Consider the following 25,530-nt stretch of genomic DNA (forward strand, 5'->3'; position numbering starts at 1 on the left):
TTGGGCTCTGAACTCTCAAAGCTTATGTGCAGAAGGGAAACGGCTCAGCCTTCTCTATCGTTTTTCACATCTCTAATCTCTCAACAACGACGTTATCACGTCAGAAGAACATTGTGGAAAAACACATTACTCAATATTGCCCAACACAGAATCAGAGCTTCATTTTATTACATGTTGAACTTGAAAAAAATTTGGTTGACACTTGGGTAACAGTGTCCTTGTTACACGTAACATGTACTAATAACAGTAAATTATGCGCAACTAACCCTAAACCAAACCCTAATCCTAACCCTATAGTAAGTACATGTTGTTAATTAATATTACTCAGTACTTATTTGTGTAATGACACTGTAACAAAGAAACCATAAAATAAAGTAAACCGTTTTTTGCATCAAACTTGCATTAAACAGTCAGCACAAGCAATAAAATGTTTTCTCACATAGTAGATGATTGCACTCTTAAATTACGTTATATCATCTCATATCTTTAAATTTGCAATATCTTCTATATTTAAAAAAAAAAAAAAGCCTCACTGAGTTCTCTCTGTTGCATAATCATAAGGCCAGGGCCTGTCAGTTAGCATAACTCTTAATTGTGTGGGCTTGAGCTGCCCTCCCTCTTTAATGCTCAGAGCAGCAGTAGAGGCTCTTTGACTGTAACAAATCTTTGTCTTTCAGTCAGTGCCCACAGTTGCCCTCCGCAGTAAGCAGAGGCTCGACTCCCCACAGGGAGACCGAATACCACCCCATCGCTTCCATTTGCAAGCCTCATCCATACTCACTAAAGACACATGCTAAAAATATCTTATTCAGACCCCACACTCTTCCTCAACTGTGCGTGTTCACAGTCATACTGTAATGTAGAGTTATGATAAATGTGTTGTCGGAAATTAAAATCTGTACCCCTGGAGGATTCCCTCAAAAAGACGGATTTAACGTTTGCTACTAATTGCTGTCGAGAAACAAGTTGAAGAGGGAAAATTACCTTTGTAATTGATAGAGGTACTGTCTTCATAATACATTAAAGCTTCCAGAGACTTCCCTTATTCTAATTAACTTTTTTGCAAATAGCTGGGGGAAGAGATGACTATTGATGCTGCTTCGTGTTTGGAAGCTTATTATCTGCACGATGCACTGAAAATTATCCCGTTTTCTCCTACTGAAAGACTCGCGACTTCAAGACGAACAGAAAAGGTTGTTTTCATTGCTGCCATGTTAGTTTTTTTTAGTTCTGTCAGTGCTTAATTTTCATTAGTATCTCTCTGAGAGTGGAGTAAATATTTAACAAATTAGCAGTGCGATTGGCATGCGTAGAGTATTTGAAGTGAACATCATACATGGAATCACATGGGGTTAGCGGCTGAAGGATTTGATTGGGTTGTAGCCAGTTTGAGGTAACGGAGTTGAACTTCACAGAGCTTTTTAAAATTTGTTTTGTGTAGCTTTGATCACCTGCCTGCAAATGGCTTCCCACCTACTCATCTGCACTTTAAAGTGATGCTGAATTCTCTGATTGGACTCATCGCTCTTGCTCGCTTCAGTAATAGCACTGAAACTTCACTTCACACTGACAATATCAGCACCTGAAGTGCGGCTCTCCCTCTAGCTTGCAAAGGTTTAGTTAAACAGTGTAAATGCGGGCCAAATTGGGCAACGAGAGATGTTGGAATAGTGTATCAGCTGTTATGTGTTTAATGATGACTGAAGACAGACATGTGTTAAACATGCCCTCTTCTCCGTTAAGACCCCCCACTTCAATAATGTCCAATTATACAATAATACAATCTCCTGCAAATCCCCCCCGTCTTCCACAGAGGCACATCAGCTCTAGTGCATGTTTGCCAAAGGACAGCTGCAGAAATTGAATGTGCTGTAATTTCCATAACGGTAATGGTACTAATATTCTTTGCGCTCATTCTCTCTCTTCCATCTATCATTCTCTTTCTCCTGCAGGACGTGAGGAAACAGGAATGGACCGCTATCATTCCTAACTCCCAGCTCATTGTTATACCATATCCACAGAATGACCCTCGCAGGTACACACACACACACACACACACACACACACACACGTTGGACTTTTCATAGACATAATGATTTTTATACTGTTCAGACTTTACATTCTATCCTCTAACTGTAAAAGTCTTACAGAAAACACTGTGTTTTTACATTTTCCAAAAAAAAACACAATTTAGTATGATTTATAAACTGTTTTCCTCTTGGGGACCAAATTTTGTCCCCATAATGTAAAAAAATTTCAGGTTTTGCTAACCTATATTCAAGGCACGAAATTAACTTTTATGGAAAAACTTACTTGCCAGTTATGTTAACAATGCTGTAAGCAAGTTTAAAAGTAACTATTGATTAACTAATTCAATTTGTTATTATTATTCATGAAAATAGTTTACATTTATAAATAAATAAATAAATAGTTAATTAAATGATCACATTTGTACTATTATTTTTTCCTAAATGTATGGAACTGTTATGTTATTAAAATGCATATTTTTATAAACATTTTTGCAATCCATTCTCTGTTGCACGCACTCACTTAGCGCCCTCTGTTCAGTCATGATTATTTTCGCCACAAAGTTTCAATGTACACAAATAGTTCCTTCATTTACTGTTATCAGTATCTACCGAGATGCAATCTCACAGCCATCTAGTGAGAATAAACTTAAAAGCATAATAAACATGTTAACGTAATTAAAAGCAGTTCCACACTGTCACTGCATCCGTCACTAGCCTTAATCAAGACCGTGAGAAGGTATTTCCTCAGGCATTAATATTTAATGTGTTTACCAGCACAGCTGAAATGTATCTTAATGAAGCTGTCTGCCAATCTATATCATAAATATTTGAGCAGATCACTTGATTTCCCGCTATTCCCCAGAGACCCCACTCGGGCTCCTTCAGCTGCCGTTTTGCTTTTAAACAATTCACAATGATAAACAGAGCATCTCTCGTTCTATTCTCTCCAGTAAATGGAGAGCGTTCCACCTCTCACGCTCTCGCTCGCTCTCCGTCTGTTATTTAAAGCGGCTCATCTTGATGTCCTGATGTTTCGGCTTGTCAGAATGCATCAGGTCTGATTATTTAGGTTTCTCAGGTTGTTTGAATCGTCGTATTAAAGCTCGCGCATGAAGGTACGCAGTGCTAATAAGAGTGCTGTAAACTCCACAAGTCACTGTTTTGATGATCTACACAGGTTTCACTCAGTATAATGTCTTTAGGTGCTCTCTCACATTTGAATGATGTTTAAAGTTTTTACTGAACTTAAAGATGGTGCTCTAAAAAGTTTTCTTTTGTCTTTCTGTCTGTGTTTTTGCAGCTGGAGTGCAAAGCTCTACCTAACCCCCAGTAATATAGTCTTATTGACAGCGATAGCACTGATTGGCGTGTGCGTCTTTATTCTCGTCATCATCGGGATACTGCACTGGCAAGAGAAGGTGAGAACGAACATCTAATCCTTTTATTTTCAGCCTCTCTCACTCATCTTTTGCTTTCTCTGATCTGAGCCCGATTGTACATCACTCACTTCTACATTCCCTGTTTCTTCTATGAATCTGCTTGAAACACTCCAGCATCTGTCTTTCCTTCTGCAGCAAAGGATTGTGACCTCACGCAGACTCATCCCTTGGTCTTTGGTCTGCACATGTGTGTGAGGATCTGAGCAGATGGGTGTGTCTGTGTGTGGCCCTGCCCTCCGGCTCTCTCCGAGGGTGCTCCACACACACTGCTATGCTCCTAATTGCTTTGTTCTGTCCTTTCAGCATATCAAATCTGTTCCTCATTATCCCACACAACATGTCCTCCAGGGTGTTGTGTGAGAGTTTGTGCACGTGAATCCGGGAGTTTTTGTCTTTGTGTGTGGGAAGGTGATTGTTTTCTTGTACCCTGTCTGTACCTTATGAATGTGTAAATGTGTTCCTTTTAAACACACTGGATGGGTCACAAGAGTTGGCTAATCAGCTAGCTCTCCAACAACTGATTTGTGAGATTGATGAGTTTATCTTAAATTTAATTAGCATGCTGCACTTTTAGCTTTTATACAGGTTGCATGGTGTAACGCTTTCAGAAACGTTACAGCTGTACACATTCATCCTTTTAAAATAGTCCAACTTTTAAGGACCACTACGTTCTGTTCTAATCCGTTTTTAAGTGTTTTTGAGTGCAGGAACATCTTATGTAACAGTTCCCAAGAGACACATCCAATTGGGGTAAACGTGAAACCATCTTTCCTTAAAGGTGGGGTATGTATTTTTTCAAAAACGCTTTAGAAAACTGAGTCAGGCCGGGTAACAAAACGAACTTGTAGCCAATCAGCAGTAAGGGGTGTGTCTACTCATGATGCGGAGGAGAGAACGTTCAGTGCACAGGACGGACATTAGCAAGCCGAGCGACAGAAAGATAGAGATGGCGGATAAAAAACAAGAGGAAAACGTCTGCGGAACAAAAGAAGGCTTAAGGCAATAAGGCAAGAATTAGGACCCGTGTATATATCGGATCAGCTTTCCAGCGCTGGAGAGAACTCAAGGAGCGGGAAGGCCTGCGATCGGATGCCAAGGTTGCTTTGTTTCTTCTCGATAGGTGAGTAACACTGTGTCTACACCGGACGCGACAGTTTTCGCGCCGCGCAGCAACAGCTAAAGTCTATCTACACTGGACGCGACAAAGCGACCATTGAAAATCATTTGAAGTTTGTCTCAATACGTCATAAATCGAACGCAGCAGCAGTTTTCTGTCGGGGATTTGTCATGTCGTGCCAGTGTACACAGCATCACTGATTATAATGAGTTCTATAGTATTTTGTCGCGCTGCTCGCGTCCGGTGTAGACACTGTGTAACATTGGTTTTGCTTTGTTTCACAGAACTAATCGTTGCCTGGGTTGCATACGTATGTGTGGGCCGGAGCTATCAAAATAGGGGCAAGACCCTTTTGGGGTAGGGGCGTGTTTGTTTTGGTGATTTGAAATATCAACATTGGCTACCAGAAATCACTGTGTTCAGCTGTGTTCAGTTCAGCTGTGTTCAGTTGGAGTTTCCCAGAATGACCAGCAGAAAACGCCAAAATCACCTCTAAAACAGTGGATCTTTTTGACTCTCCATTTTATTACACCTTTAAAGGTTGTTTTGTCTTTTTTTAAGTAATTTTTGAGTAATTTTAAGTCATCTTGAGGCCCCCTAGTGGGCCCTGACTCCCTGGTTGAGAACTAGTTGAGAAATCCAACCAAAAGAACAAAAAAAATTTCTCCCCGTAATTTGTGTTGCTTTTTATCAATGCAAAGTTTTCACAAAACGATAAGGATTTATGTTGATATTGCCGAAAACCCTTGCCTAGGGAGTTTCCAAACTTTTGGAGGGTCCTGTGGATCTGCAAATGTATACCAAGTGATGCTCCATTGGCACTGGATGCATGTTAGAAAACAAACAAAAAAAAAAGTTAAAAAAAAAAATTATTATATACTGTCAAGGCTTGCAAATATTTGTTAAATAGCAAAATTTTTTCATTATTTTGACTCTATCCTATGCACCTGCCCGCTACCACCCAGGTGTGTGCAGGGTGTTTATTGGGACACCTGTTTTGTCTTTTTATTCTTTTAAGAATGCCTGTTTGTGTTCATGTATTCAAAGGCGTTATGGCGGTCCTGGCGGTGCAATGAGTGCACATGTGTGTGAGGAGTGAAGAGCTGTTCTGGTGTTGGCGTTCTCTCAAAGCCATCTGCTGTGGGTGCCTGATTATGCGCACTGAAAACCATAATTGCTCTCTGCTCAAGGAAGCGCCTCCCACTACACAACCTTCATTGGAGTTGACACTGCATTAAAATAACATGCTGGCTCCATATCTCTCTTTCTCAGCCCCGCAATTATAGATTTGACAAAAGGGAAGAGAGAGGCTGAAGGAAGGCCTGGAGAGGGAGTATTTTGGCTCTTTGTCTTGTCTTGATGACTGCTTGATGGAGCATGGGCTTTCCTGATGCACATGTTCAGGTGACGATTCGCATTGCTCACTTATTCAGCTATTAAAAGGTCAGGAAGCGGGCCGTTCTCCTCCGCCTGTCTGAGAGAAGCTCCGCAGCCGTTTTTCTCTGCACAACTGATGCTGTGAGCCGTGTAGGCTGCAGGTGGTCTATTATCGCATGTTGCTACATTACCAGACTGTAACACATTATCGCTCGCTTTTTCTGCAACTCTCTCCATTTATTGCAGCTTCTCGCAATCCAGATATAGCACAACTCCCCAAACGTGTTCTGCTTCTAATCATAGAGCTGCATTTGTGTAAATGTGTTTGCATGAAATTTCAGGATAAGAATGAGCGCATGCCATTGCGAAGCAGTGGAAATGTCAGTCATGTTGCACAGATCGACTTGCACACTCGTGTGACCCCTCATGAAAATGCATGTTCTCTTTGGACACAGCTTAAAACATCAGATATACAAAGCGTTTTTCTCTCTCTCTTTTTGTCTGTGCCCTCCATCTTCATTGCCCCCCATGACAGCTTGTAATTGAAGTGGCTTTAGTAGATAAGAGAGGGCAACCTGTAGTGCCTGTGAAAATAGCATTTGGAGAGGATTCAGCTCCATTTCTGCAGACTGTTCCATTTGCATCCCAGTGGAAGGGGCGTGATATTACAAGAAGATAAGACACAGTATTTCCTTTTTGCCTCCGGCTCCTCTCTTCATCCTGCTCAATGTCGCGTGAAAGACACAAAGAGAGTACTGAGGTGTTCTGTATCATTTGCATGTCTGCATGGGACAGGAACGTACCTTGTCTTCCTGCATGTAGACGTCCTCACTTAAAGAACTACCTGAAGAAATTTGTTAAGACATGATAAGGGAAAGCGGTTTTCTTTCTTTTTTTTTCTTTTTTACTACATCATCTCAATTACTCAAAAAGAACTAGAGACATACAGTTGCACCATGTGTTTTTCTTTTATAAATTGGTCGATATTGGGTATTTAATTGTGCTTTTTAATACAAAAAGCATACATTTTAATATCAGTCATTTATCAGTTAATTAAAATTAAATAAGCATTGACTTTTTTGGTATCGCCCAGAATTTTAAAGTTGCAACTGAAATCACATTTTCATAAAAACATATTTTGACACATATTTTGAAACTGATTATCAAATCAGACAGGGACTTGGTTCAGTCCAATGGTTTGTTGGATGGAGGCACAACTGAATGTGAGCTTGCAATTGATTGTAAGAAAGGGATGGGTTTATGTGGATGAAATCCAGAAGATCCAGTTATGATTAAAAATTAGAAGAACGAGATTTGAGGGTAAAACAGGCACCAGAATTTATTCAAATAAATAATGTAATATTGATCTGTTTATTGAATTATAAAAGGAGAGCATGATTTTGACATGGAAAGGTCTTTATAGAATTGCCTCACAGGCAACATGACTGTGTCTAATGCTCCTCCGTGTGGGAGACTGCGGATGTGTGTGGGTTATGTGAATGTCAGCCTGTCCGTTTCATAGATGCTGTACTATATGTTGCCATCAGTACCTGTTTTTATGTACATATATATGTTCAAGCATGTCAGCGCCTTGTGGTGTGCTTGTTGGAGAGCACACTTCAAACCCAATGTGTGGTGGAGGAATGCAAGTTACATTTCTGCAACAAAAACATAATACAGAAATGTCGGATGGAAAAAAAGAGCACGAGGAAACGGTGAACTTTCCACTTTTTTTTCCATGTGAAGTTGCATCATTAAATTGCTGGCAGCTGATCTGACAGAGACTATTACTATTACTTATAGGCTGCTGCTGGAAGAAATAAAATGGTCAGATATGCTACAACTGCAAGTCTTGCTGTTTAGTAATCCTGAGCTTGAAGGAGCGTATGGGCTATTTTTATCACTGACTATGTCATTAAGTCGAGCACTCATGACAGGGTAATCAATGAGTCTGTGACTGGCCTATGACTCACTGAACACAGTTAAATGGACCTGAAATGAGGATGAACCCGTAGATATGTATCTCACATCTTCATTTGCGCTACAACCCTCAATTATGGCAATGAAAGACGGTGAATAGTGATGTTGATGTGACTCGGCACTGTATCATGTGGAAAAATCCGACACATAGTGGTATATCTTGTGAATAGATATCATCTGGATGCTCCTGAGCAGATAGCGTAGGGCTCGACAGCGCTCAGTCAAAGCCTCAGGCTCCTTTTGCATGGTCTGTGAGATATAAAGTCCTTTTGAAAAGGAAAATAATCCCTTCTTGTATCTGTCTGGCACATTGCTTTTTTTCTTAACTGATTTGCCATTTTGCTTATGAGCGACGTGCTTTCCACAGTTACTAGGTGGAAAACGACACACCTAAAGCTAAAAATACATCCAAGTGATCCTTATGGAACAGGAGAGCCAATTCACAAGTGTTTCACAGAGGGTCCCGGTGCGTGAGTCACTTATACTAGCTGAGAATAGACATCGTTTTTGCCATCACTGAGAGAGGATAATCACTGAGCACACACACACTCCAGGCTGGGCAGTGTGTGTTATTATCAGTCTCAGGCAGCAAGTGTCTGGTGTTGGCTCTATCTTTGATTGCACACAGAGGTATTTCACCGTGGTAAAGTGTGCCATTGTGTGTGTAATGAGTTCTCTGTCTGTCTGTCTGTATGTCTCTCTCTCTCTCTCTGTGTGTCTGTTCTTTTGCTCTCCCAATGTATCAAACTCCGTTGTATTGTGTTTGCATTCAACTCACTGGCACGGTTAACGTGCGAGTCCCAGTTTCTCCGGACTGCTATCAGGACTGTGAAGTTACAGCATGTAGCAACCTTTGATTGTTTGTGTGTTACAGAAAGCAGATGACCGGGAGAAGAGACAGGAGGCCCATCGCTTCCATTTTGATGCCATGTGAGAAATTGGAGAGAGAGCATTGTGGGTAAACACTGAGAAGATCGGTTCTTCTTTCATTTCAGTGGTTTATTTATTTTCACGTTTTTTTCCACACTGGAGCATTTTATGCAATAAATAATGTCTGAAATCAGAGAACTCCATCTAAATATGAATAGTGAAATGAAGAGGAGAGTTGTGTTTCTGTCAAGTTTGTATACATGATCCTAAACGCATATTGACATTTGCACACTGAAAAGAGAGAACTGTTTGGTGCCATTTTTTTGTACTTTGGTTTGGGATAAACATGTTATTTTAAAACTCTTTCTTTATTTTTCTGTATTGTTAAAGTATATGGTAAATGTCAAGTGGGCAGAAACAAAACCGGTAATTTTCCCTTCTTGTTTGTTTTGTTTCAAGTTTTATGTCATGTGTTTTGAAGGATGTAATTAATTGTCAGCCTTTATGTCTATGAATGTGACTGAGTGATAGTTCTTTCACTTCACTGAACCTCTTTAGTCTTTACTAAATAAACGCTTTGACTTCAAGCGCTACATGAGGCCCCCTGTTAACAAAGGTGTCCTCTGCAAACTGATTTTATTAGGCATTTAGCTGTATGGGACCCAAAAAAATTAAATATGGTATTATTCTTTCACAATAAAGTATTGCTTTAACTGTCAACACTCAGTGCCAACCACATCCAAAGGATTTCACAGCGAGTTTAGTGTTTTGATTCATTAACTTGACACTGGATATCAATATTATATAGGAAGTCAAGTCCCCAATCCTAATTGCTGGTAGTCAACATAAAGCAGGTTGCTGTTGTGGTTTCTGTATGCACTATCCTCTGTTTCTAGGATATTCTAGTAATTCCCTATGTGCATGTCTTCTTTCCAATTGTAAGGCACTGTTAATCAGTTTCAAAGTGGTATTATTTATTGCTTTTACATGTTTTTAAAACACTGGAAATTAATTATGTGCTGCTGAAGAATGTTCAGTGTGAAGGGTTTTGTTCTTGGCTGTATATATCTGACACATGCTTTGATCCATGCATTGATTTATATGCAAATCTCTTTTACCTTTAAAAATGGTGTTGTTATGGTGCACTATATGCACATTAAGTGATTTCACTTTAAAAGGAAAATTCCATTGTCAAACCACAATACAGCTGCATACTAAACTCGCATATTAACTGGCATGCAATTGTTTATGGTTTTCACTCATTGTTTCTGGTCAGGTGCATATTGGTCCTAGCAGGTTGTGCATCTGTGCTCAGTTTTAATTATTAATGAATCACTCTCAATGTGTTTTTGGTTGCGTTGAAATGCTGTTTTGTCTTTTGGAATGTTGTATTGACAATAAACATGACCAAATGCTTTATTATCTGATCCGTTTGCCTCGAGTTGTTTTTGGTTGATTTGAAATTCACTTACAGTTCGGATACATCTCCAGAAGATATAGCAGATGAGTCAGAAGATACTAGCCATCGGCAATGAATTCATCACCTCTTGTACTCTGGAAAAAACCGGATTTGTATTCACAAGGTTCATACGTGCGTGGTGTTATCACTAGACAATCGTCAAATGACTTAAATGAAATCCTGACTGGGGCTGTTCAATACTCTGTGCAATGCTCTTCAATAAAGAATAAACCAATACTCTCGATGCTGCGGCCGTGGCGATTCACGTCACCTTAACTTGACCGCGCTCTCCGCGTCTTATTCTGGTGAACTGCGCATGCGTACAGGCTGCTCATTCAAGCGAGCAGCGCCCGAAGCTCAAACGAGCCTCGTTTAGTGCGATCACCTCAGTTCTCCCCGGACTCTCCGCGTCGCCTATCTGAAAGGTGATACACTGCATGATGATTTACAAAGCGCATTTCTCAACAGGATTATAAACTCAGTCATTTACAACCTGTCAGGCGGACTTGAGGTGCGTATTCTTCGTAAGGAATACAGTGGTTCTTTCCAGCTTGAGGAATGGGATTAACGAGATCGAAGAAAAGTTGGGATTTGTAGGTCTGGTAAAATGGAGAGATAAAAACTCGCCTTCACAGCTCACCAAGGTGGAAGCAGCGGTATTCACAACGAGAGGAAATGCACAGAGGTGAGTTTCAGCAAATATTGATTAATTTTGTGCCTGGCAACACAGCGTGGGTTTGTTCCTTTATGAACGTTGCTGCAACAAAGCAGCAAAACAAATACAGCTCATAGAGCAGAAATAGCAAGTTGCGGTTTTCAGGGCTAACAATCGCGTCGCCACCTACAGGTGTGCTTTTGTTCATTAGCTATATATCGCGTGTGTCAAAGGAAATCTGGCTAATTGATTTCTATTCGTTATTTGCTTCATTTTCATTACGCCGTTGGTCGTTTATATGACGGGAACTGTATTCTGTCATTGTTAGCCATCAGAAATGGTCATTTGGACGTTAAAAGCTGTATAGTCACTGGAGCACAAGGCGAGTTGCATTAGATTTCTGCAGCGTCTCGTGCAACTTCGCCGCGTGAGCGCGTGGCTTTTGCAGGCTTTTTGGCGCGAGAGTGCTGAAGTAACAGCTCCCGCGTGCCACATCTGGAGCTCGAGCTGCTGCTCCCCAGCCTTCATGACCCTCTCTACGGGTGAACCGTGACATCGAGGTTTAAGCAAATGTATATGGCGAAAGACATATTGAGATGCTCCTTTTTTCCTATTTTCTGTAGCTCCCAATTAGCTAATTAACCCAGATCTCTGCAAATAAGAAAAAATGTGGTAAGTAACAATACCACAACAATACAATAACAATACCCCCCCCAAAAAAAAAATGTGGTAACGCTTTGTATAGCAGTGTAAATGTTATACATTATAGATAATTAATTAATATAGCAACATACAAATCAATAGGCCTATCATTAATATAGCAATATAATTAATGTAGCAGACTACTAAAATAAATATATTTGCCTATATGTTGTTCACTACTATTACTTAGCGTTTGTGCAATCACAAGGCAATGTGAACACTGTCATGTAAAATGTGACCACATGCATTTATGAATTAAGGTTCACGGAGATGATAAACCTCCAAAATAAGTCATAATCTCACCAGTTATATGTTTTGGATGAATGTGCAAGATGATGGCCAAATTTCACACCAACCTAAATTAACTTCCCCTCAACCGCTCTATAACACATTTGAATTACAGCCAAATAATTGTTGATTCTTGCATTGCAATTGACTGTGACAATTAATCCAACGGTGTCTGTTTCTTATTTTTGTTTGGCTTAATTTGAGTGTGGTGGCCTTGGAGAAACTCAAACTAAAGAAGCAAAGTCAGTTTTTGTAAAGGAATGAAAGAGATATGTAGTATTTAACATCAGTATGAGTAATTAGTTTGAGGCATTTACAGATCTTGTTGATATACTACTGGGAAATTGTCACCTGTCTTTAACTTTAAATACAGTAAAGTGCCAAATGACATTACAGGCTATACAGTTCATTTACTCAGTCGAAAATAGCTAGTGAATCTCTTTGGTCAATGAAAGTTATAATAGAGTGATAACGTTTTATATAATAGGCTAAAAAGTTATAATTTTTTCCCTTCCTAATGAGATTTGTTTGGGTTTGTGTATGGACACATTGCTCAGATATATCATAACATTTTAACGCTTCATCCCATGGGGCTCAACCCAGATGTGTGTTCATTTGAAACCAGACAGCACGCAGGATAATTCATGCAGAAAATCAGATCCTGCGTGAGATCTGGAGCCACTGTTGCCATCCTCATTTTAAGGACAAAACTCGATTTAATTAAGCTACTCTAAAAACTTTTGCATTTCCATTTGCATTTAGATTCAAGTTGTGGGCTATTTAAAAAGATTTTTGTTGACCTCATATCACATAAGATAAGGATCCCCAGAGAGCTCTTCAGTTCATCTTTCATGTGTGTTTGTCTGACATCTCTTCATCTCTTCAAGACATGAAATGGTTCTGTCTTTAGCGGGAGCGGCTTTATAAGATGGAGATTGTCATCTTAGACTTTTCACTTTATTGTTAGCAAATGAATCTACACCGATGTTGTGTTATTTCAGGTCAAGCTAATCCAGATATGTCAATCATTTAGGCGTGTAGAAAGTAGTAGGACATTTTAGCAGTGCAGTCTGTTGAGGTTCAGCCCAAGCCGTTGAGGAATTTTCTTTTGGGTCACCTCAGGAGCTTTGAAACGCTGGCCATGCAGAATAAAGATATTTCCAAATGTAATTCTTTAATATCATTATTGCCATTTTTACAGTGACAGAAGGGAATTGGGCTTATCAGATTATGACTTCACGGTACATGGATATTGTCTATGTTGAATTCATCACTTCCGTTTAATTTGTAGGCCACATCCGGTGGCTTCACCGCCTTGGAAATGCTGGCAAAGCCACTAGAAGGCATGCCTGAAACCTTTAGCAAAAAAAGCGTAACGGCTAATGCTAACGCTTCCGCTTTGGCAGTACGTGGGAAGGAGACCAGAGGCCGTTTTTTTAAATGGATGTCAATGGAGGAGAGGCTTAACTGAGTTGAATAAACAGCTTTTTAGAGGAAACAACTTATCATTGAATGAATGGGGACAGCCTATCGGCTAATCTTCAACATGTTTTACACTAAACAATACTTTTGGATTTAACTATTTTTAGAGTTTACACCAAAAAAAAAAATGCCGTTTTATAAGAGAAGTCACTGACTTTTTGCGACAGGTGGGATACAGCTTACGGCACTTCTCATTTATTCCTATGGTATCCGTAAACGACTATTGAGTGTCGCACAACTCTGACTGAAATTCAGTGACGTCAAGGCTGTAATGTGATTGGTTTAATTACGCTTTCTCCAATAGTAAGTAATACAGACCCTCTCATCTTCCAATAGCAAGACAACAGCTGCATCCCAAATGACACACTATACACTATGCACTTATACACTACGTACTTATGCACTCTGTACTCAACCATGTATAGTATGAATTACATAAGGTTATTTTGTCATTCATAATCAGAGTCTGATAGCCCCTCCCACTTCGGTACGTAATTAAAGCTGCGACAATTGCGTGCATGAAGTGTCCAACATTCCACACTTAATTTTTTCGGTTATTTAAGTGCATCATCCGGGTTTTTAAAGTGCACTTTTTCCTTTTTGGAATTTTCAGTGTGTACGCACTACTCGCACTATTTATACTACAAAACGTCATAGAATAGTGCATAAGTATTTACACATCGTGTTTACCTGGTTACCATAGCAACAAATTGCTGCTTGAGACATAGATATGTATAGGTAGATTCCTCATTTGACCGCTCCAAGCACGTAGACCAGGGGTGCCCAAACTCGGTCCTGGAGGGCCGGTGTCCTGCAGAGTTTAGCTCCAACTTGCCTCAACACACCTGCCGGGAAGTTTATAGTATGCCTAGTAAGAGCTTGATTAGCTGGTTCAAGTGTGCCTAATTGGGGTTGGATCTAAACTCTGCAGGACTTCGGCCCTCCAGGACCTTGCAATGGTCAACTTGACATCACTCACCATAATAATCAATGAGTATTAGAAGATGCCACAATTCTGCGCAGTCTACGTGTAGCAAAGTCCCTTTAAGGCAAGTCATTTCACTCGGTGGCCATATTTGAAACGCCTCTCGGGCATACAAGTGCAGCTCCTATCTCTTTGAATAGGGAAACAACAAATTCTTCAAAATTCTTTGTCAAGCTTACAATTCATTTTCATATTTGAAATCACCATTGAAATCTGACAACAATTGTCTCATATATGTTGTTTCTTATGCTCCAATAGTGTAAAAAAAAAAAAAAAACTTATTTTTCAGGCTAGACCAGCCAATGCACATGCACAGTCCTGAGCGTGCGTCTCAGAACGCTGACTGTTTCTATAGCAACCGGGACTTCTAACGGCAGCTGCAGTGACGCAATGACTTCACCGATTAGCGATTGGCTCTTTTACTCAAAAGGTAGGGCTTCCTTTGATAGAGTGGCCATATTGAACATTGCATTTTCCCCCATTCAAAACTATACAAGTGACGCGTCTTGGGTATTCTATAGTCTTTGTGTATTATAGCGGCCCATAGAAACAGTCGCTAATGAGGAATCTACCTATTCATATCTATGGCTTGAGTGCTTTCCCTTAAGACAGTGTTTCTCAACCCTGGTCCTGGGCGCCCCCCAACACTGCACATTTTGTGTGTCTCCCTAATCAAACACACCTGATTCAACTCATTAGCTCATTAGAAGAAACTCCAGGACCTGAAATGGGTGTCAGATAAGGGAGACATACAAAATGAGCAGTGTTGGGGGGCGCCCAGGACCAGGGTTGAGAAACACTGCCTTAAGACAACAGTGCATTGCTATAAGTAAGCCTACTGTCATTGCTTTTATTACTTATAAATGTACACATTACACATATCACAGAACCTTGAATAAAATGTCTTAAAAATAGTTGATGATTAACTAACAATGCTGGGGCGCCAATCGATGATGCTTCTTGCATGAGACAAACCTCTTAAACAGAAAGCAGAAAGTTATGGACCGACTTTGATGACATGTTTCCACAGACATTAACATTGCACATCCAGCAAAGCTTTTTTTATATTTATTTTAATGAAACCATGTACATTCATAACACTATACTTTGTGTTATGTTACTTTGGCATTAAATTACAAAGAAACACTGCTGCAAGGGTGTTTCTAATAGGTTGTCTATGGAGGTGAATGTAAAGGTCGCATCTCCTTTATAAATGCCATAATAAATCTCTCTATATGTTTTCCTCTTCTGGAAAGTCATGGAAACGCTATCATGGATTTTTTTTTTTACTTCACCAATCTATGACAACATTTGCTTCTGAGAACCCTGGAAATGAGGTCTTTTCATTTAATTTGCACATTGACTGTTAAAAGTGTACCAGAATGAAAGCTGAGGCATATCTTTTTGGCATAACACACACGTGGCATTCTTCAGCCGTATCTCATCATACTTAATGAATGGCAACTGACTGGCCTGAAAATAAATACCAATTCATTGAACAAGAACTAAAAATACACTTGCGACCGCTCATTGCTTTATTTTGCTGTCTAGATAATTCTCTCAAAATCCAGAAGGAAATAAATTAATATTGCATCATAATTAAATCAACAATGGGGCTGTGCATGATATTGTGTCATTTAATTAAAAATTTTCGAGGCGGGGAATCTTTGACCATCTGGCCTTGTCTCAGAGATGAGCATCAAGTGCAATGCGTGTTATGATATGACAAAGATCTTCAACGTTTGATCAGTCTGCTAGATGTGTTCCTGTCCAGATGTGGGGCTTGGAGAGTGATAGCGGAGGTTTGGGTGATCAATGTGCTCGTGTCTGGGTGCTCACATCAGAACAGTCGTTTTCAGACAAGAGAGACGAGACTGGATCAGTCAGATTCTGTGCATATTTCCTGTGCTGTAGTCAGAATACTTCAGAACCAAGTCATTTCCGGTATGGTTATTTTACAGTACTGATAATTGTATTTTCCAGTCTTGTATACGGGTGTCCTGAACATCATGTCAGATGAAGGACACGATTGTTGCTAAAATATGATGTCACATGCCTATTTTTGTGTGCTAACATTTGACATGCCCTTGCTCACTTTTGTTTCCAGCCTGGGTTCTCCTCATTGTAATAGAAGAGGGATTTGCCCTGGCACAGAAAATTAAAGGTATGACTCACGCATTATCACACTCATATCTGAATTGTCACCTGTGGCAGTCCTATCTGTACACATTTTTGCACTAGGCGCTTGCGGAGGGTTTCTGTGCAGCTCTTTTTGCTTTCAGTGTCTCAACAGTTTGTGGGTAAACTGGCCAGTAAATGTAGAGTTTTAGACTCATTAAAAATGCAAAAGAAATGCTTCCTGTGATCAGACTAGTGGACCTAGGGTTGATATTTGTTTTTGTATGAATCTTTCTTTGTAAGCTAAAGATAAATGTTTAAATTCTTATTCAAATCAGTATCAGATTGTATGGTCAGCTGTTGATGATGACTGTTACCATCTGCAAAAATACTGTCTCTTCACACTGTTTCAGTGATTGCTAATCTTAGTTGCATTTAAGTTTATTTTGGTTAAACAAATGTCATATCCTGTCTGTTATCCCCCCTTCATCTCTCTGTTCTCACAGAGACGCAGAATGCGGGTGAATCTCTGTTTAAAGCGGAGCAGTGTGGCCAGTGGACCCGGAATATCAATGGAGGCCTGTTTACATCTCCAAACTATCCTGACTCCTATCCACCCAACAAGGAGTGTGTGTACATCCTAGAAGGTAACCTCCCTAAAAGCAAATGAAAGCTGCTTCTCCGGCTATTCTTCAGCTGTTAGATGTCAGACTGTAATTGTTAATGACAGCGTGATTGATGTCTGCCTCAAGTTAAGAGTGTTTGCTTATATAGGAGTGTTGTATTTTGCCTCTAGGTACTTAAGAACTCTTCTCATTATTATTATGGTATATACAACACTAATTATATTGTCTTAACAACATCATATCTCCTGGTGCATCTCAGTATAACTCTATAGAAGTGCGGATGACAATTTTGTACTGGCATAAATGTATTTGAAGCGGTGCGAGAGCGCCCCCTGTGGACGAAGCAAATTTACATACACTCAAATACATTCTGACAGATGCATCAGTCTTTTGAAGAAAACATATATATGTAACTTTTCAAATCATCATTTTATATGAGATATAAGCATTTATTTTTGTTTTTATGTCTTTTTGTAGAATAAATAAATGTGGTTACTATAGGCTGGATTTCAGTTTTCAATCCTTTCGACCTATGAAGCTTAATGTGATTGTCACCTCAGATCAGAGTATGACAGTTTTAACAAACACTTGCATGTGATGGAGAAAAATGTACATCGTCGGAGCTTAGTCAAGTTTCCACATTACCCAATGGCCCAAATTACCTTAATTTGCCCTAGTAACTTATTTAACTGAATTTATAGTAATAATCCTGTGCATATTTATTTGAATGCCTTTACATGTATAACAGAGAGAAGCTATTTTTTCCTTGATAAATAACTGTACAATATGCAGAGTCTGTGGTTTTAATGCAAGCTGCAGAAACAAACCTAAATCAACAGTGACATTGGTTATTTGTTTCAGAGTCTGATATGATTATGGTTGTTGTGCCTCGAGCAGGTGACCTATATTCAAAATGTAGTTAGTGGATAGTGGCTGCTTCTTTGTACTACATGTTTTGTGCATTTATTGTACAACACAAATTGGAGATTACTGTGGACATTTCTGTATTCATATTAATAAATCAAATTTAATTCAAATGAAGTGTGTATTGCAACATAATGGTCTATCAAGTTCTTTCAACAGGGTAATGAAAGAGAGTTTATCTTCATTTGTAGTAGACTGTCTGTTCATAATGTGGACAATGGATGTAATGTGGATGTGAAATCTGTATTGTTCATTTTGATAAATATTCTATGTGTGTGTGTGTGTGTGTGTGTGTGTGTGTGTCTGGCATATTATATGTAGCATTATTGTGTTGGCTCAATTTATGGAAGGCATCCTGCAGAATAGACAATGGCTTCCACCAGCACAGGTTACAGTGTCACATACTCCACAGTTATAAACTAAATATAATGTTTGCTCTTTCATTCTCGATTCCCTCTCTCCTGCAGCTCTCCCTCGGCAGAGAATTCAGCTGGCCTTTGACAAAACATACTATATCGAACCTTCCTTCGAGTGCCGCTTTGACCATATTGAGATAAGGGATGGTCCCTTTGGTTTCTCCCCTCTTATTGATCGCATCTGTGGGCCAAAGAGTCCAGGCATGGTCACCTCCACGGGACGCTTCATGTGGATCAAATTCACTAGTGACGAGGAGCTTGAAGGCTTAGGTTTCCGCGTCAAATACACTTTTATAGCAGGTAACCCAGACAGTGAAAGCAAGAAGTTTGGTATATTTGAGCTTCATAAATGCATTCTGAATTTAAAGAGATGGCCTTGATGCTGTAGACCTTGTAAAGAATCCTTGCTTGCCTGTTTCACATTGCAGAATTGTTTGTCTGTCTAACTTGATGTATGTTGTGCACAAACAGGAATTTGTATTCAGTAAATGTGACTGAATCCAGTGATTTAAGCAGTTGGGGATTGGATTCCATTCTGTTCAAATTAATTACCTTCGCATATAAATGTGACCACCTTCTTCATGTAAATTAGATTTCACAGCAATCAAGTTTGTAATAATTCTCAATGGCCAACTTCTGATAACTATTTTATATTTTATGGCCACTATTATACACTGAAAAAAGTGGAAACCTGTTACCCTAAGGAGTTATTTCTACCTGATTTAATCTTTGAATTGACTTTTGTTGGTTTAATTTAATGTGTTTAGGTTGATTCATTGATGTTATTTTTATTTGAAATTTGTTACTTGAATAAAACCTATTTAACTAGAGTTTAACACATGAAGCACAATTTTTAAGTTAACATTTTTCAGTGTAGGAAATATTCTTGCAAGTTTGCTGTTGCCGTTATGCTGTCCTTATACTTTGAATACAAATACATCTACTTGATTCATTAGATTTTTAGGCATTCAAATTCTGGGCCAAATCCCGTTCAGATGCAGTAGCTTTAAGACTTTCAGATGTTGTGTGTGCTTAAGGTCAAATAAGACAAACATTAAATGCTGTTTATTAGATCAAATGGCAGATCTTTGCACTGCAGAACCCACAGCTCACTTAAACTGGATTCTAATGCACGTTTGGAGCATGGGATTTCCAGCGTGTGCTATCTGGGTAATGCGATATCTGTCTTATCATTTCAGACCCAGATTTTCATTTGCACGTCGGTGGATTGCTAAATCCAATTCCAGGTAAGCCCCTCAATATTTTCACCCCCCACTTCAATTCCATCTCAAGTGCTTTCTATTCCCTGCGGCAGGCTTCAGGCAATCTGCTACTGACATCCTCCACTCCTCCCTCTCTCTGTTGGTCTTATGCTGCCTATCTGACTCTGTCTCTTGTCGGACTTTCCATTTCTGTTTTCTCCAAAAAACCCTGTATTTGCCTCCAATTTGTAGTCACTGCTTTCTTTTTGCTATAGCCGCTTTTCTCTTCTCTTAATTACTCTCTTCCCTGTATTTTCCCGCTTCCAACTTTTTCCTTCGGCAGATTGCCAGTTTGAGATCAGTGGTACAGACGGAGTCATCCGCTCCAGTCAGGTGGAAGAAGAGGATAAAATAATAAATGGAGACGCGTTGGACTGCATCTGGACCATCCGTGCCCCTCCACAGTCCAAGGTGACCCTCTTCACTTCTCCTTTACTAGCACAGTTCATCAAATGAGATGACCCTGCCATGGGCAGATATATGAGCACCTAAAACCAGGGCCTGACGAGACCACAGGAGGCCATCAGGCCCCCCTGACACTTTTTCTGCTGAGAAAACTTTTCAAGAGCTCAAATTAGCAATGCAGCAGCAGCAAGTATTAGGCCAATGATGCAGAAATGGTGGTAGAGCCGAATCAGCAAGTAATAAGACTGAGGGAAGAAAACGGCATTCAGATGGCCCGGGGATTACACACTCACCTGCGCTAAGCAGACCAGAACACTTAGCAGGCTAAAAAAAACATCCCTAAAGAACTTGGCAGAGGAATGAATGACTACAAAGCATGTAGATAAGTCATTAGAGTTGTGAGGGGTAACTTTTTTGTAATCTTTTGTGCCTACATCTTACAAGAAAACATAGCCAGGATCTTTTTTTTTCTTCTTCTTCTCAGTAAGCAGTTCCCGTAGATCAGGACAGTTCAGTTTGTGTCTGACCAAACTACAGCAGTATTTTCCTTTTCTCTCAAAATTCCTTTTTCGCAATTTGCTGTATCCTTGTCTTGTTTGAGTCTGCATTTTGCAGAATCTAGCTGATGCATTTGTTAAATGCTGGTTCATCCCTGCAGATATACCTTCGCTTCCTCGAGTACCAGATGGAGCACTCAAATGAGTGCAAGAAGAACTTTGTTGCCGTGTATGATGGCAGCAGCGCCATTGAGAACCTGAAAGCGAAGTTCTGCAGCACGGTGGCCAATGACGTGATGCTGGATACTGGGGTGGGCGTCGTGCGCATGTGGGCCGATGAGAGCAGCAGACTCAGCCGTTTCCGCATGCTCTTTACCTCATTTGTGGATCGTGAGTATATATGTTCTTAATTTTAAAATTACAACAGGGTGGAATTAACAGTCAGTTGACAGGATGGGAACAGTATTGGTAACTAATACAGAATGACAGACAAAGTGAATATAGATGAATGCACAAATCATTAAAACATACAGTGAAGACTAAGAGTGATTGCTTGTATCATTGAATGAAGAAGCAGTGAGAAGCCTTCATATTTCGTAGGCAAATCAGTGGCTTTTATGGTGCTAGAAAGTTAGTATGGATGAATGTGACCTTTGGAGAAGTCTGTGCCACGTCAGCTAGCAAAAAAAAAAAAAGGAGCTAAAGCCAGCAGGCTGGGTAGAAACATCATTTATATTTCATTTTGTAATGTGCTTTAGGCAGAGTCTGCCTGTCCAGGATAGCAAGCATTCTGCTAACCGCAGTATGAAAACAACACGAAAACAGAAAGCAGGACAGATCCCCACATTATAATGTGCCAAATTTCATTAAAATTACAAGCCATTGAGATAACAACTTAATAAATGCTGCTGTGCATCCATGTTTGACTGTTACATAGACTAGGGTTAAATATCATCAACTGTCAACATTTAAATGTATAATGCAGTAATGGAAATCAGCTATTTTCAAGCATGCAAGTTTATCACAAACATTGCTTGAAATGTCAGAAAAGGGATGTTTAATAATAGACTGAAATATGCTATGATTCATGGAAACTGACTCGAACAACCTGGCATTTATTTAAAAATTGACCATTTAAGGAGTGTGAAGTTAATTAAAGTAATCTCTGTAGAAAGCAGTGATATCAAAAAGCCAATTACTCCCCAACCTTTGCATAGGAAATCAAATAACACGGCTTTAGTGTAGCACATTTCTCATGCTAATTGGTCAGTCATGACGGAAAATTGGAAGTTATCTGCGCCTGCTGAAAAGACAGAAAACTCTAAATGAAGTTTTATTTCGTGAGTTAGATGTTTTGGTATGAAAGATATATCACATTTTCTTTCCCCTTTGCTTTTCAGGACAGTTGCTGTTTAAAGGTTCTATGCAAATTTCGGAAAATTACCATGGAGCAAATGGATATTTTTGCTCTAGTCTGTAATACTTTTAATAAATGCCAGAATAATCAGAGGAATTAATTGCAGCATTCAATGTCAACTCCATCTGAATATTAATCTTGCTCAGAGCAAAAAAGCAGTGGCTGTGGCAAATGCAAATGATTTTCATCACTGTGTTCGTAGAACTGCTGAAAGCCTTGCAGAGCTGTGAATAGATTGAAACAGCGAAGTTGGGTTTGGGTTAGCTGGTTCATTTTATGCATTCACTACCGTCTTGGCAATGAGCAACAATTTTACTTGCTTTTCCACTGTGTTTCAAAATATTGCACAAGCTCTCAGCACTACAGAAGATTTACCACTAGAATAGACAGCAGTAATAAGCTTTTTTATGTAACAATCATGGATGACGTGTTTAGTTATTTGAGTGGTTTGAGTTTTCGCTGATATGAGAACCAGGTCCAGTGCCACAGATACCCTGCCATTCAAAAAGATTCTGTAATGTTTTTGAAAGGAGTCTCCTATGCTCACCAACGCTGTCTTTATTTGATCCAAAATACATTAAAACTGTACTTAATATTGGGAAGTGTTATTACATATTTTATGTAGCGTTTTAAAGTGTAATTTGTGATGACGAAGCTGAATTTTCAGCTTTTTCATTACTCCAGTCTTCAGTGTCATATTATCCTTCAGAAACCATTCTAAGATGCTGGTTTTGTGCTCAAGAAACATTTCTTATTATCAGTTCTGAAAGCAGTTGTGCTGCTTAATATTTTTTTGGAAACTGTGATACATTTTTTCAGGATTATTTGATATATTGAAAGAAAAATTAACAGCATTTATTTGAAATAGAAATCTTTTGTAACAATGCCTTACTGTCACTTTTGATCGATTTATTGCATCCTTGCAGAATATAAGTTTTAATTTAGTAGTAAGCAGTATTAGTATTAATCCTACTAACCACAAACATTTGAACGGTGATGTACATTCAGCTTGTAAGACTGTGTACATCCTGCTCCGAATCGTCACCCTGAATGATTCTCCCCTAACAAGAAGCGAAACAAATACACTTGGTGTATCACCCCATTCCTGATGAGCGATAATGTATCAGGGGGGATGTGGTGTGACTTTGGCAGTCATCAGTGGTGATTGTTGGAAGGCAAGAAATGTCTAACAATTTTGGAAATGAGCACAATATAGTGGGAGCATGGAGCTGCTGCCAGAAAATGAAAGTTACGACCTCTTCAACCCTCTGTCAGAAGCACTTAGTCCCATAAACTGGATGAGATCTTTCCCTCCTCACTCAAGCTCTAGCATAGAAGTTATAAGGAGGATGCTAATGTAGCAGTTGGATTTTGGCATAAGATTGAAACCAAGGGATGAGGCTGTGCAGCTAAAAGAGGGAGACGTGATGAGGAGTTGAGTGTAGGGTTTACAGACACAGCCTGAATGATTCATCCTCCGAGATCAGCACTCACCTTCAATTACAAGCTTATCTCCCCCTCTCTTTCCATTCTTCGTTACCCTTCGCTCTGACTAGCATGCTAAACATACGTTTAGTCAAGAGCTTCATGGCAACTTGGCCAGATGGGCTTTATGATGGCTGATAGATTTGATTTATGGTGTTGTGATCAGCACCCACTACACATGAGGCGCACGTATATGCAGACAGCCGCTGACGCCTGCTATGAGAATATAGTACGGGGGTTGCCTTGTTTTTAAGAGATTGAATCTTTTCTATCTGTTCTGTTTTTCAGCTCCATGCTCCAGCAGCACCTTTTTCTGTCACAGCAACATGTGCATCAACAACTCACTGGTGTGCAACGGCGTGCAGAACTGCGGTTACCTCTGGGATGAGAACCACTGCAAGGGTGAGTTACTGCAGAAACACAAGCTTCTGCTTCCTCAGTCACCTACGACCTGGAACGGAAACCTCTGATTGTGGTTAAAATGCTATTCTCCTCTAAATAAAACAGTTATATTTTTGTAACATATTTTATTGTTATTGTTGTTTATTAAAGTATCATTTTTTATTATTCAAAATTTATTTTTGATTATATACAATACCAAACGTTTGGGGTCAGAAAGATTTAGAAAAAATGCTCACCAAGGCTGCAATTATTTGATCAAAAATGTAGTAAATTTAAAATAACTATTTTCTATTTTAATATCTTTTAAAATGTAAATTATTCCTGTAATGGCAAAGCCATTACTAGTCAGTGTCACAAGATCCTTCAGAAATCATTCTAAGATGCTGATTTGGTGCGCAAGAAACATTTCTTATTATTATCAGTGTTGAAAACAGTTGTGCTGCTTAATATTTTTTGTGGAAGCTGTGATACATTTTTTTCAGGATTCTTTGATGAGTAGAAAGTTTGGGGAAAAAACAGGATTTATTTGAAAAAGAAATCTTCTGTAAGATTATAAATGTCTTTACTGTCACTTCATCGATTGAATGCATCCTTGCTGAATTAATTTCTTTAAAAAAATGTACTGACCCCAAATGTACACATTTTCATGTAATCTTTCATTCAGTTTATGTTCATTCAGAAACCGCAAGAAGCAGCACTTAAGCACTCCACAATGCACCAATCTTTTCTGAATTTCTCCTCAACTCTGAACCTAGCCTTCTAATACCTGTGGCATTTTTTACTGGAAATATTATTGGCTTTATGATGAATTGCTTATGCTTATTTTAAGTCACTTCAGATAAAAGCCTCTGCTAAATGCATAAATGTAAATTATACTGATTTATACTTATACCATCAGAGTCTTTTTGTTCACAAATTGGACTGGTCACTGTTTGTTTCTGTGAACAACTATTAAAGCATATTATATATAGGGATGTAACAATTCACTCAACTCACGATTCGATTCGATTCACGATTTTGATTTCACGATTCAAAATGAGATTTAAGACAAATTATAAATTAAATGTGTCCTTTTATTATTGCTTGGACAAAATGCTGCACATTTCTTTGTGAAATTGAAATATAACACTATAATAATATACTAATATAGCACTTGTAAATTATTGCTCTTTTGTTGGTTTTGATTGCTTCTATTGTCCTCATTTGTAAGTCACTTTGGATAAAAGCGTCTGCTAAATTACAAAATTTAAATATAATGTAAATGTAAATAACAAAACTATATTGAAATTTTAAAACAAGCCCCAAATCAAATAAATAAGTAACACAAATAAAAGAAATCTCTTCATATAAACAAAATAAGGCTTTGTCTGTGCTCTTTCCATTTAAAATTAGAGGCAACAACTGCATTTTAATCATTATTATCCAAACAAAGTTGCTGCATACATGCAACATGAGCAGTTTTTAATCTAAATTAGAATGTATAATTTTGACTTTGACTTCAGTTTTGTGATACTATACATAAAAATATCTGCATGAAACAGCGGAGCTGAATGAGAAGCAGATTCACTCTCTGCCAGCAGGTGGCGCTTAAACC

The 25,530-nt window shown here is 39.0% G+C and overlaps 2 protein-coding genes across 2 annotated transcripts in view; both read left to right on the plus strand.

Moving 5' to 3' along the window:
- LOC107701234 (T-cell immunomodulatory protein-like) overlaps window positions 1–10,240 on the plus strand; it is a 134,528-nt gene extending 124,288 nt beyond the window's left edge. The window contains exons 15-17 of the mRNA XM_016503194.1: window positions 1,788–2,035; window positions 3,331–3,448; window positions 8,818–10,240. Of these exons, the coding sequence (XP_016358680.1) occupies window positions 1,788–2,035; window positions 3,331–3,448; window positions 8,818–8,877 (426 nt within the window). The 3' untranslated portion in view covers window positions 8,878–10,240. The remainder of the gene's footprint in view (window positions 1–1,787; window positions 2,036–3,330; window positions 3,449–8,817) is intronic.
- Window positions 10,241–10,683: 443 nt separating this feature from the next.
- The window catches only part of LOC107701238 (neuropilin and tolloid-like protein 2), a 16,480-nt gene continuing 1,633 nt past the window's right edge, over window positions 10,684–25,530 (plus strand). Inside the window, exons 1-9 of the mRNA XM_016503201.1 lie at window positions 10,684–10,697; window positions 10,773–10,957; window positions 16,492–16,548; window positions 17,009–17,149; window positions 18,520–18,768; window positions 19,668–19,715; window positions 20,014–20,141; window positions 20,794–21,022; window positions 23,823–23,936. Coding sequence (XP_016358687.1) covers window positions 10,948–10,957; window positions 16,492–16,548; window positions 17,009–17,149; window positions 18,520–18,768; window positions 19,668–19,715; window positions 20,014–20,141; window positions 20,794–21,022; window positions 23,823–23,936 — 976 coding nt within the window. The 5' untranslated portion in view covers window positions 10,684–10,697; window positions 10,773–10,947. The remainder of the gene's footprint in view (window positions 10,698–10,772; window positions 10,958–16,491; window positions 16,549–17,008; window positions 17,150–18,519; window positions 18,769–19,667; window positions 19,716–20,013; window positions 20,142–20,793; window positions 21,023–23,822; window positions 23,937–25,530) is intronic.

Source organism: Sinocyclocheilus anshuiensis, unplaced genomic scaffold (genome assembly GCF_001515605.1).
Source record: "Sinocyclocheilus anshuiensis isolate Anshui unplaced genomic scaffold, SAMN03320099.WGS_v1.1 scaffold1966, whole genome shotgun sequence".
Classification (NCBI taxonomy): domain Eukaryota; kingdom Metazoa; phylum Chordata; class Actinopteri; order Cypriniformes; family Cyprinidae; genus Sinocyclocheilus; species Sinocyclocheilus anshuiensis.